A 13,078-nucleotide genomic window follows, 5' to 3' on the forward strand; every position below is an offset into this window, starting at 1 on the left:
AAATATTTATTTATTTTTCAAGAGCCTCTCATAAAATCTTTTGATAGAGCTTTTATCGTAATAGAATAGGGAAGAAGTTATTTTTATGGCTGTATGTTTTCACGCTGAACATTTGATTTTATTGATCCGAACAAGCGTTTATTAATATGGTTGTTGTACGGTTTAGTGAAAAATCTACTTCGAAGTATTAACATTTTATTTCTGTTTTATTACCGAGGTTGTAAGAGCTGTCTTTTAAACACTTTAAACAGATACGAGTCCGAGTTATATTGTAGTAGGTATTTCAATAAAGTGATTATGGGACATACTAGCATGTGATTAAACGATCTTATTACACAATCTAGAGGTAACATAAACTTAAGTATTTAAAATTACGATGGCTTTTTGTAGTAACATACTTCGAATAGTTTTACGTTGCGTCTTTAAAGATGGAAATATAATAATGTGTATAAATGTATATACTGGATTAATGAAATAAGACGAAAGAAATATTCATCTATGAAATCCGAATTTAGGAAGCCAGCAAGCCACAAGCGGTCCGATGTAAATACAATGAATACTTCAATCTCGACATAATAAGGGGTGAACCCTTCCTGACAAATGCGTTATATGAACCGCCCTTTACCCTCAATGGGCAAATACGACTCTTTCTGTCATTCCTCAATCAACGGGTAATTATCTGTGGGTATATTTAAATTATATTGTTATTTACCTGGATGTGGATGTGAGTGCCCGTGGTCGGCTGGCGGCTGCATTGACGATAGCGCACTCAGCGGAGTGTAGCGGGCTCCCTCATCCCGAGAACATCCCTCCTAGAAAAAAAATATTTATTGTGAATCTGTTGAGATCATTATTACTCTACATTAGCCTAAAACAGGGGCTCCCAACCTTTTTTTAGTCCGGTACCACTTTTATATTATTATTGTTATCAAGGACCACTATGTAAGTATATTAAAAATAAAGTGTAATAATCATCCTGAAAATTTTAAATTTTAAAATCATTCGCGGACCATATTTTGACTTCTAAATAGACCACAGGTGGTCCGCGGACGACTGGTTGGGAACCACTGGCCTGAACAAACGGCACAGAGACTTGAACTTTGATCTAGCCGGTAGCTGACACGAGTATGTAATATGCACATCCATTTAGGATATCTGGAGCTTCCAAGAGTTTAGCATAACATTAATAAGATTTAACGCGTCGAACGATATAATCTGCGTCAAGGGTAACGCGATGGTTACTCCTTTCACGCGTAAATCGTTCACGCCCCAATTGATAACCAGTAAACATACAAAAACCAGTGTTCACTTCAAATACAAAAGGCTTATTTTTCTTTGTAAACTTTGGCGAGGTAAAGCGATGAAGGATAATGTGTGGATGAGGTCCCGAGGCGTGTTTACATAGAACTTACTTCATTACCGCGTATTAATGAGAACTGAAGCGCCAGCGGGTGTATAGTCTTTATTACGTATGGGTAATACTCGCATCAATTTGCTAACTTCTTGCGATGGAAAGGGGAAGTCTATAACTCCGTAATTAAATCAACAAGTACATGCATACGTATGATTTATGCACTCGTTTAGATCTGAGATTATCATATAGGATTCAGTGGTCTTACCTTATCACAGTTAGCTGTAGCTGTTGTCTGCGTATGGCTCGTAGACGATATGCGATATTGCATTCCTGACACGGTACAAAAACCCTCATGGTGATGAGTGGAATACACGCCGGTAATTGTAACATCAGTGTCCTGATTAACGATGACCTCAACTTTTTGTTTTCTATCTGCTGATGCAGTATCATCGATTTCCTTTTTTGGTTCGCATTCGTTTTTTAATTCCGACTTAAAGCCGGAACTTTGCCCGTTTTTTGACTTCTGAGAAAAAGATTCATCGCTACAGGAATCGGATGTAGTTTCATCTTTGTTGGATTTAGGTGAACGCTTTTCGTAACTGGCGGCGAGAATGGCAGTGGCGTTTAGACTTGCCATTCGTTTTTGTACCACCATATCCTTTAAGTCCATTACTACTTCGTTTCTGTTACGTTTTTTCTTTACAGGCACACCCGCAGTCTTTTTCATTTTAGCTGGTGGCTTATCGGAATCTGATTTACTTGATGAAGCTTTTGGAGTGGTTTTCTTTTTCTCTATGACTTTCTTTTTAGTGTCCATCTCACTTTCTTCGCTAGAAGAAGTAGAAGATTTTGGGTCCCAATACTTGCCAGCGCTTCTGATACCTGGAACTCCTCGTAATGTTCTCTGAGGTGGGTTGTCGTCCGAGCTCTCGGAACTTTCATCTTTCTTTTCTTTTTTCGTTTCATATTCGGACTCTGAAGTACTTTCTTGTTTTTCGGTTTCCTTGGTTTTAGTTTCCTTCTTTTTGGTTACTGTTGCCTTAGATGTGCTTGGAAGTACTTGTCTGTCTATTGTTTTCATTAAGCCTAATTCCATATGTGTTCTGCTCTCATTTTCATACAAGCAATGTACCTTAGCGAGTGCATTTAAAGATGCCATTCGATGTTTTTTAGGTCCACTCCACATTGACAAAAGTTTCCGACGTCGTTTACTGGGTTTTTCATTGCCTAGTAATGCTGAACTATCTTTTAGATCTATGAGAGAATCTTTTGATAATTCTTTTAATTCCTTGGATGGAGTTTTCTTAGCTCCGTCAGTAATTCTTTTATATTTTTTATTTTTAGTTTTCTTTGCTTTTGGCGTATCAGATTCGGAAGACTCTTTGGTGTCATTGTCATCATTTGATTCACTAACACTTTCCTCTGATGAAGAATAGTGGAAGCTCTTTGTATTCAGTGCAAATTTAGAATTATCAAGCTCTTGATCTGAAATACTACCCTTTTTAATTTTCTTTTTAGTTTTAGCTGGCGGTTTCTTCGTTGGACTTGGCTTAGACGGTTTATCGGTTTTATCAGTTTTGCTAGGTGATGCTTGATCTTGGTCTAAAAACTGGGGACTGAATGGTTTTCCTGTTATACTCGACTTCCTAGCCACCATTTTATATGATTTACTCACGATGGGTTTCGGTTTTTCTTCTTCCGTTCCTGTGTTAGCTTGAGTAGATTCTACACCCGGTGTATCACAAACATTTGGATTCTGGTTTGCACTTACTTCTTCCGATCGTTTGTTAGCTTTTAACTGTTTTACTACTTCTTCAATAGGTCTATGTGGCGAATACTTTTTCTTCTCCGATTCAGTTTTCTTATCTATAACAGTCCCTTTAACTCTAGCAATAGGGCGAACTCGCCCAACATTTTTGTTGACGGGGCTGCGAAAATCTGATAGAATGCTTTTTGGGGAGTCTACTTTCTCTGTGAAAGTATAGACATCTATTTCAGGACCCTGAGAAACGAGATTGTTGGCTGTGCTTTTATCCCTAGTATTTTCTTCAGCCTTAGGTTCGCACTTCATGGAGAGAAACCTTTCTGAAACACTTAAATTTCCTTTTGAATTTTTGCAACATTTCACGTCAATGTCTACCATTCGTGGAGACCTACTTGATGTGAAGAATTTAGGAGGCCTTTCTGTTTCTGCCTTTGGCGTTTCAGATTGATTAGGTGAAGTAATTTTCGGCGGTGTCTTACAAGCAGAAGAGTTAGAGTCAGCGCTTATTTTTGATTCAATTTTTTCATCGTCCTTTTCCTCAGCACTTTTCATATTTTTGCTACTTGCTTCCTTCTTTTCTGGAATTGTTTCTTTTCCTTCTTTTTCCTTCTCTGTTACTGCCACTGGTTTGGTTTCTTCGTTATTACTAGAGCTGTCTTTACCATTTTTAATTTCGCTTTCCTTTATATCTTTTTCCGATTGTTCCTTCTCTTGTTTAGTTTGAGCTGCACTCTTTTTCTTTTCATTACTATTCCCTTTTTTCACAATAGTTTTAGCTTTAGAAAATTTTGGAGTTGGTTTTTTAACTGCACCCTTGTTAATTTTGTACTTTACGTCATTATTATCTTTACCACCCTTTTTTACATTCGGTTTAGCCAGTTTTCTTTTTTTGTCAGATTTCGTCGGTTTTTTGGGGGCTGTTTTCTTTACATTGCTTTCAGGAATATTTTTAACCGAGTCTTTCTTCTCTTTTGGGTCCTTCTTGGGCTTGGTCTTTTTTGAAGGAGAATCGCTTCGTGCTTTGGATGGTCCGGGTTTAGCGACTTCAGGCGAGTTTTCATTTTTTTCAGCCGTTGAGTTCCCATCTTCTTTCTTGGAATTAGTCGAATCATCTTTGGAAGTGTTTTTCTTAGTTCCTTTTGCCAAATTTTTGCCAACGATCTTTTTAACTTTTTTAGATGTGACGGTTTTCTTTGCAGCCTGCTTAGCAGTCGTGCTCTTGAAAGAAGTTTTCAAGTCCCCTTTCTTAGGCAAGGGTTTTGAAGCTGGTGACCGCATTGTCCGCTTTGGTCAGATGAAAGTTGCCGGCATCGATGAAGTGATATTTGTAATCACATTCTGGAACAAAGAGATAAAATCTGGTTATTCGAAATGTTTTATTAATGAAGGAAACATGAGGCCGAACGTTAAAAATTAATATATAATTGACGGCATGCCGGCTGCAACCCGTTTTTAACTATCAAATCTTGCAGCCGTCCTTAGTAGAGCAAAAAAACCTTTTGTTATATGATTTGCCCCACGACAGATGGCCGTTATTGTTCCGCTTCGGTTTCTTCGGAGTAACGGAATCGAAGGTAGAAGTGTGAAATGATGCAAAAAGTCGTTAAAACCGTTGATGACAATACAGTTGAACTAATTTTTCTACAAAAGTTATGAATCACACACGCATTTTAAATGTTCAACATTAATTGAATTAGGTAAATTCTGAATAAATATATTAACTTTAACGTTAACACTAAGCCAATCAAATACAAAACAAATTCGGTGCAATTTAGAAATAATCGTTAATCGATAAACACATACTAAAAGCAAAATATAAATTCCTGCCAAAGCAAACATCTGCTCTGATAACATGCGCGCACGCATCCATATAAATAAACCCAAGTCTACACGGTTTTAACGTCTTTTTTGTATTGAAAAAGGACCAAAACTAACCGAATTTTATACCTGCGAGCACGTGCCGTCATTAGTGGATACAAAAAAGATAAGCTGACCGCCTTGTGCCAACAGAAAAATAAAACATAGATAGAATTATGTTGTAGGCTGTTGATAAAAGCCTCAAGGTGTTATGTTTGTTAAACTATGCTGCACATAATTGGTTGTTGTTGATATAGACAGATAATGATATAATAATAATATGCACTGAATTAACCATCAGTCTTGTCGGAATACGGTAAAAAGCAAACAAATTAGATCAACAATTATAACTTTGAAGTACGTGCTTACGAGGAATTACGAAGAACATTATTCCGAGGTTGAACAAATTTCAAGACATATCTACGCATTCGTTACCGTGAAACTAAACAGAGAGTCGTAAAAAGACTAATGTTCATTGAGGTCAAACGTTTTGAGCGAAAGCGCGCCGGTGCCGCGGGGCCGAACTATTTCAATAAAAGTTTTTGAACGGCCTTCACTGTACACGTTAATATTTTCTGGTGCTTGTACTTTAATGTGTTATAATGTTTAATATTTTGTTGTTAATGTGCTTACAGATTTAACAGTCCGTAAAGTATTACAGTTGGCATATTATAAGCTTTACACTTCCAGTCAATTTTAAACACAATAATAATGTCTGTTGGATTAACAGCTTGATAAATGTACCCTCATTTGTTACAAGTACGGTAATATTTTTTATAATGAGACAGCTTTATTTTAAGAAGTGTAAAACGTTAACAAACTTTCTATTAAAACGTGTGGTGCAAAACAATCCTTACATTCTCAATGAGATTCTTGCCAACGTCTTGACAAAGCCATTTATTTCATTTAGCCTTTTAACTATGTCATACTTTACAGACTCCGTACCTTTCCTTAAGATAGAACGTAGTATTTCACGTAAGAAGTTAATACACACCAGCTTACAAATACATATTTAATTTGAAACATGTTGCGGGCTTTCCTAAGTAAACCGCAGAGATGACTACTTACATGACGTATTATTATCTACTTTGGAAACTGCCAACATAATCAAACACTACTTTCAGTGTATTTTCCTTCCTTTCCCGCTAGGCACAAGGATAATATTAGATTCTAAATAAATCTTCTTTGAGCTTACTTTCTCCTAAGTTATTAGTTTGTTTATGAAATCAGATATCCCCACTTTTCTCTTTCAAATCAAGATTTATGATATTTTCGCTGGTTACTTTACCATTTTTATTGTTTCTATTGAAATAGATTGAATACTAATATAAAGATTTACCCCCGGTTTCTGAGGCACATTTATCGGCAGTTTATCTGTTCAATAGCGTTAAAAGTCATACAAAAAAACGCTATTGAATACACAAAACTACCGCTAAATGTACTCAGAAACCGGGGGTAAATCTTAATATTAGTATCCAATCTATTTCAATTAGTATCTGGGGGCACGGAAGTGCCCCCGCAAGTCGAGCAAAAAAAAAGCGGCACGGCCGTAACATCCTTTTCTCGAAGCAATTCGGGCTATTTTTGACACCCCTATAATTTCGTAGTGGATAAAACAAGAAGCCTGGATTTTAAGCAACTAATCAGTCATTGTATAAACACGATATATTTAAATTTTCAGTCAATTTGAACCAGTAGTTTAAGAATGACAACTTGTTAAAATTTTGAATTTTGTCACTCACTGATTCACTGACTCACTGACTCACCGATCATCAAAAGTCTAAGGTACTTCTAGCAGACTTAGAAGCTTAAAATTTAGAATACAAATAGGGTTTAGTGTCTTAATCATGGGAAAAATTAAATATTTTCTAATTTCGGTCAAGTTTTCTAAATACACTAACTGCAACAATAACTTTGTAATCCCATATAAATGTATAAGATTACAAGGCTACATTTACAGTTAATGAATTAAATTATTATTTCTGTAGAAAATAAAATAAATAGGTGTAAATATGTATCTACTATATGAGACATAACGGGAGGAGGTATAGGGTGGGTAAGGGTGTTTAGCCCATGAAACTGAACAACATTCCCATAGGAAAATATGTTGAATTATGAAAAAAATACGGCTTTCCATACAAATTGGACTTATGTTTGCTCTATTCGCTCTACAAAAAGAAGTGAGATGCCATCAAAAACATTCTGTAAAAACCTCAAGTCTCGCCGTAAAAAGTTGTGAGATCTATATAATACCAAGTCGATTAATCTATTTAGTCTCTACTTAAAGGACCTTCTGTCTTAAGTTATTACGTATGTTATTATCATGCCAATTTAAAAAAAAATACCTTTAAAACAAATAGATCGACTTGGTCATCGCAAGAAAACACAAATTCGCCATTAACATTTCAGGAGCATTAACTTCTCGTCGTGCTGTGTAGTGTGATACATACTAATAATCAAATCATACGATGGCCAGGTTGGTCTATTTGTTTTAGAGGTATTTTTTTTAAATTGGCATGATAATAACATACGTAATAACTTAAGACAGAAGGTCCTTTAAGTAGAGACTAAATAGATTAATCGACTTGGTATTATATAGATCTCACAACTTTTTACGGCGAGACTTGAGGTTTTTACAGAATGTTTTTGATGGCATTTCATTTTACCAGCAAACAATTCCCTTAACGGTAGCCGTAAACGACTGAAAAGTCATAAACAAAACATAAATATCTATTTGACTATAAGACATCATTTTGATAAATAATATTGAAAAAGAAAACCCTTATTTCGATTTGTCACAAACATCAACAAAGAGTAGGAGCACGAGTGTTTTTAAAACATTTCTTTTGTAACCTAAGCCGTCATAATAAGAAGTTGTTGTTTACAATAAGGAAAAAGTCTCCGACCGCATAAAGCCGTCTCCATTGTAATATAATTTTCCACTTTTCTATGGCATATTGTACATTTTATTTTGTTGGACGGATAGTATTGAAGAGTAGGAAATTCGTATGAATCAAAGATATATTTATTGATTTGAATAACCGTCGGTTTTTTAGTAAGTTTTTATACTAAAACGTTTTGTTATAGAATTAGAGGCAATTGTTCGTCGCGATTTGGTTTAATATTCGTCTCAACGAACAAGTTCGCAGTATCAACGGCCTCTTGAATAGGTTGTATTTCTAATTAATATAACCGTTACTAGGGCGGTATTTGAACTTTTCCAAAGGTCAAAGGTAGGACGTAAAAGGTACAGTAAGAGATCAATCTTATTATGCAACGAGGTCTCCACTTGTGTGACCTTTGACTTCGAGAAAAACAGGAGCAAATTGACCGCAGTTTTACGGAATGCGGAGTTCTTTGATTTTGTTTTGCAGCCAACATTCTAGCAGTGAATGCAAAAGAAAGACGTAACTAATGTACTTTTTGCTACTGCAAAAGACTGCACGATATTTTAATCATCTGAATAGATTAAATGGAGCTGAATTCCAATCATCAAACGGTTCAAAATAGGTATCATCATTGTAATAGGTTTGTAGATCGGAATCTGCACTAGTTTTATCATGTGTAGCCGAATATTTCGCATGCTCCATAAAGCGGTCATATCGTCAACATGTTTCCCGATGTTTATATGAAAGTTACACATCGAAATGAAAATAGTTTCAACGTTTTACGGATTACAGAGCGTTTATTTAACTTTGTACATTTTCCGCCGCCGCGGTTTCAGCGCGCTTGCTCGACAGTCGCCGGTGGACGCTTTTAACGCGAAAAACTGACAGATTTAGAGTTATCGGATACCAAGCCTTGTTTATTGATTTTTTTATTTTACGATATGGGATGTGCATGGCGTTTTACTAAGGTAAACACCGTTACATATTTCGTGCTCACAACGCAGCACTTTTTAACATTATAATTTGTACCTAAATGAAAATTGGATCACATTTTCCTTTGATTATTTTACATTTTCAATTAAAATCAAACAAATACTATAAAGGTTAGTCTAAGTAATTAAGCATTGAATATTGTACATCAACGTCCTAAGACAATCAAATGATCTAGCTACTCATTAAGGTGTGAACCTCGATCACGTTGCTTAATCAGCCCAGCTTCTTCAAAAATTGATGTTAACATAAAGAAACAAACAAATCCAACGAAACAATAATATTTTATCTTCGCGAAACCTACTTGTCGTTTAATTAAGTAGAGTCTCCAGTCAAGTTGATTCAATAGAGTCAACCTCAACTCTTGTTATTGTTTCAAGTGCTCTATTTTATTTTTATCGTTCGACTGAGGAACTGTGTGTAGAGTTCTGTTCGAGTGTTCGTACTTGTCAATACTCTTACAATAGGTGAAAACGATATACTAAGAAACTTTGTAAAGATGTACTTTAAGACTCTACTTTCAATAAGTTTGTTGTAGATTTCTGTCGGTGTTATTTACACACAATTTTCTCTTATAATAAGTTGTCATAAGTATATTTGTTTAGAGTCTCGTCTTTATAGCAAGTCACTGCGTTTAGTCTTTACGTTTTAAGGGCAATTACTTTTGAAACCAGTGAGGCGAGTTTCGACTATCATTCTCGACTACCGACAGAATTCTGACAAAAGACTGATCAGCGCCCCAAGCGTAATTCGCAAGAACTATTATCTATTAGTGACTTTAAATGTCAACCGTTTGCGTGCGTGTAAAAAGATAAAAATAATATGGAGTCTGGTTTTGTTTTATTATAGTTTAAGCTCTTAAATCGGCAGTAGATCTCCTAAGTTACAAAGGTCGATGTCTTCAAACAGATGCAGTTCAAAGCATCAAGCTTATTGGTGTTTAGGTTACTAAATAGTAGTTAAACCGGCTTCGAAATCAAAACATGATCTTACGTACAGCAAGAGAATTTCCAACTGCATTCAATCTACCCTGTATTTATTACCAACTAGCTGACCCGCGCAACTTCGCTTGCGTCACATAAGAGAGAATGGGTCAAAATTTTCCCCGTTTTTGTAACATTTTTCGTTGCTACTCCGTTCCTATTGGTCGTAGCGTGATGAAATATAGCCTATAGCCTTCCTCGATAAATGGACTATCTAATACTGAAAGAATTTTTCAAATCGGACCAGTAGTTCCTGAGATTAGCGCGTTCAAACAAACAAACAAACAAACTCTTCAGCTTTATAATATTAGTATAGATTTGTAATTCCCCATGAATTTAATATAGAATGTTCGCCAAATATGTTTTTAGTTAGTATTAGTAAACAGCCGACGAGTATTTTGTCCCAGCGGGTATTAATGAAGCTTTGTCCATTGAATAATTTTGCTCTGAATAACTATGTTTTGGAATCGAATGGCGAATTGAAAATGATATTTCCATTTGTATGTGAATGTATCGCAGAGTAAACAAATTTAAATTAGATATTTACAGTAAATTTTAATATAATTTAACATACAGCCTTTACTTTAGGACAAGTAAGTCAATATAGATTATTAGTCAGCAGCATTTTGAGTTAATATTATTTTCTTTCTATTACGGCCGTGCATGAAAAAACTACGACAAAACAATAAAAATGTGAAAATATCCTTATAACTGACGCAGCTTTGGTGTACATAAGTTTAATTATCAATATTAATTGAAATGTTATATGATAAGCCGATATTATTTAATTGCTTTAACGACTAGGTTTTACTACCATGCCTTCATAATATAAATAACATTTAGTAATACCTTCGAACTATTAAGATTCCTTTTTAATTAATTAGATAAAAAACTTGTAAAAAGAAAAAACTAATTAATATTAAATACGGTACGTCAAATGTCAAAGGAATCTTATCTCTACATTAGAACAAATAGTGTAAAACTTGACACTACACCATCTTAAAGACCGAATTTATTTTTCCTTTAATTTATTCTTGCAAGTAGCGCGGCAAAGCTTTTGCTCTCTGTTCTTTGATTCCCAAACGAGCACGGAAAAAGACTGATAATACTTATAAAAGCCTTTTCTTACTTTCTTTTGTGAGAGCGTTAATTTACTAGACTACCTAGTAGTCTAGTCTATCGCAGGCTGACTCTCGAGTAAGCCAATTTATTCGATCTGTATTCTCAATGGGAATATAATGCCAGAACTTTGTGTCGAGCTACACGGATATTTGAGAATAGATTCAACTATAAATTCTATCTTTATTTGCGCTCATTGTGCAATATGTATCTACAACAAATATATGAATACTCAACTCAAGTAAATGTTTTTGTTCACTCGCGAGTGAGTATTTCAACGATTCTAAGAATTTCCCCGATCAAATATACAATCTGTAAAGGCTCGTATTTCACAATCAGTTATACAGTTTCTTTACAAGTATGTTGGAAAATTTCGTGCGCTTTCGAGAAACCTTGGTTGGTGTCGGGGTGATACGCGAGAAGGGTGGGGGAGGAGGGATATCGATCGGTCCCGCGAACCAGCGTCCTTACATCCGAGACGCCTCAGATACACTTTTACGCCACTTGGCCGTCAATTACAGTAATTCTGATAGGTCCCGGCAAGCGTCGACAGTCAGGCCTAATGCATAGTTTACTTAGTAATAATGGAGATGGGACGACAACTTGACATGTCAAATAAGGTTTGCTCCAACATTCCCAAGTTGTATGAGATTGAGACGGATTGTGGTAGCTTTCCGATTGAATTATTACGTTAATTTAGGACGGAATGAAGATGATATGTTGTAAATCTGATATATTTGTTAGTTACAGTGATATCGTGTCTTTAATGATTCATGTCGCTGACTTGATGTGAAATGTGTATAAGGTGTTTTGTTTCTTCAATTTTTTAGAAATAAGTCAATTTACTAAGATACGCTTATTTATTTAACAATAAAATCTACTTTAGTAACTTACTGGTATCTCGGCCAAATATTATACATTACTTATTATAGTTATAACTATCCAACAAATAGCTAAAACATCAAACAAACCTCAAAATAAGCTTCCAAACCACACGTCTTCGTAGAAAATTAAACGAGAAACCAGGGAAAGGAGCTACACTAGTTAATACGGACCGGAACATTCAGTAAGTGGTAACAGAAACTGGCAGTTATTTAATTAGCGCAAATGACTGTGCCGATCAAAGAGCGAACCTTAATGAAATCGTCCAATGCGCCGCCGGTACCGACCTCAAACTCCTCAAAGCTTTTGTTTGCCAACTAAAACGGCAACGAACAAAAAACCTCGCGATAATTTCAATCGGACTGCTTTCAATAGATTTAATTGAGTTGGTCAATCGGATTAGTTCTTTTAGATTGGTGTTCGCGACAAAGGTTGTACTTTTCGTTGTTGTTTTAAAAACATGTTGACCAAGTTTTGGCTTGCTACATTGTCTCCTTACCCTCGGTACAATTAACTTATCAATTTAGTAATTTTTAGGTTTGTTTGTGGCTTTTTACGACAATTTGTGGCATGAAATTAACCGAACTTATTAAATAAAAAATATAATTTTATCTTTTATTCGGCTTCTTTTTATAACGCTTAATTATTATTATGGGTGATCAATTAATCTATTATTTCTCCAATTACCTAATAATAAGTAATAATAGAGCAATAAAAATTCCAAGTTATTAAAGCAGGTGTAAACTTCAATTGAGTATTCTGTTCAGTAATTTGTAAAAAAAGCCCTCGGATCACGACGCTAAGAAATGTCCATTATGTACCTTTTTCTGCGTGTAATTAAACAAATGTAATTTTAATTACCTACATTAAATACTCAAGTAGTTTTCACCAACATACTTTATGAGACTTCTTATCAGATCCTGTTTTATACAAGTTACAATTGTAATTACCTCAATTATATAGCAATTGTTACATTGTAAGTTGTAGTTGTAAGTCATTACCCGTACCCTGCCATTACCTAATATTACGACACGTTACTGAACAACCAACAAATATTCAATTACACCAATTACAGGGCTATCGTAATTACCGTAGTTTACAGATGTTTACCTTCGTAATTATGTTACAAATTGTAATTATAATTATTTTAGTGCGCACGGGATGCTCAGTGTGGCAACAAAAGTTGACGTCAATATGTTAATGGCGTCATTATTGGACACTTTAATAACATCTGAAAGGA

At 35.2% G+C, this 13,078-nt stretch overlaps 1 protein-coding gene across 2 annotated transcripts in view; it reads right to left on the reverse strand.

The window, feature by feature from the left end:
- Hers (Histone gene-specific Epigenetic Repressor in late S phase) overlaps positions 1–13,078 on the reverse strand; it is a 190,886-nt gene that overhangs the window by 128,986 nt on the left and 48,822 nt on the right. For both annotated transcript variants that reach the window (XM_076120485.1, XM_076120484.1), the window contains exons 2-3: positions 1,620–4,457; positions 713–812 (exon numbers count right to left, since the gene is read on the reverse strand). In XM_076120485.1, the coding sequence (XP_075976600.1) occupies positions 713–812; positions 1,620–4,397 (2,878 nt within the window). In that variant the 5' untranslated portion in view covers positions 4,398–4,457. The remainder of the gene's footprint in view (positions 1–712; positions 813–1,619; positions 4,458–13,078) is intronic.

The sequence above is a fragment of the Anticarsia gemmatalis genome, chromosome 12 (genome assembly GCF_050436995.1).
Source record: "Anticarsia gemmatalis isolate Benzon Research Colony breed Stoneville strain chromosome 12, ilAntGemm2 primary, whole genome shotgun sequence".
NCBI lineage: Eukaryota > Metazoa > Arthropoda > Insecta > Lepidoptera > Erebidae > Anticarsia > Anticarsia gemmatalis.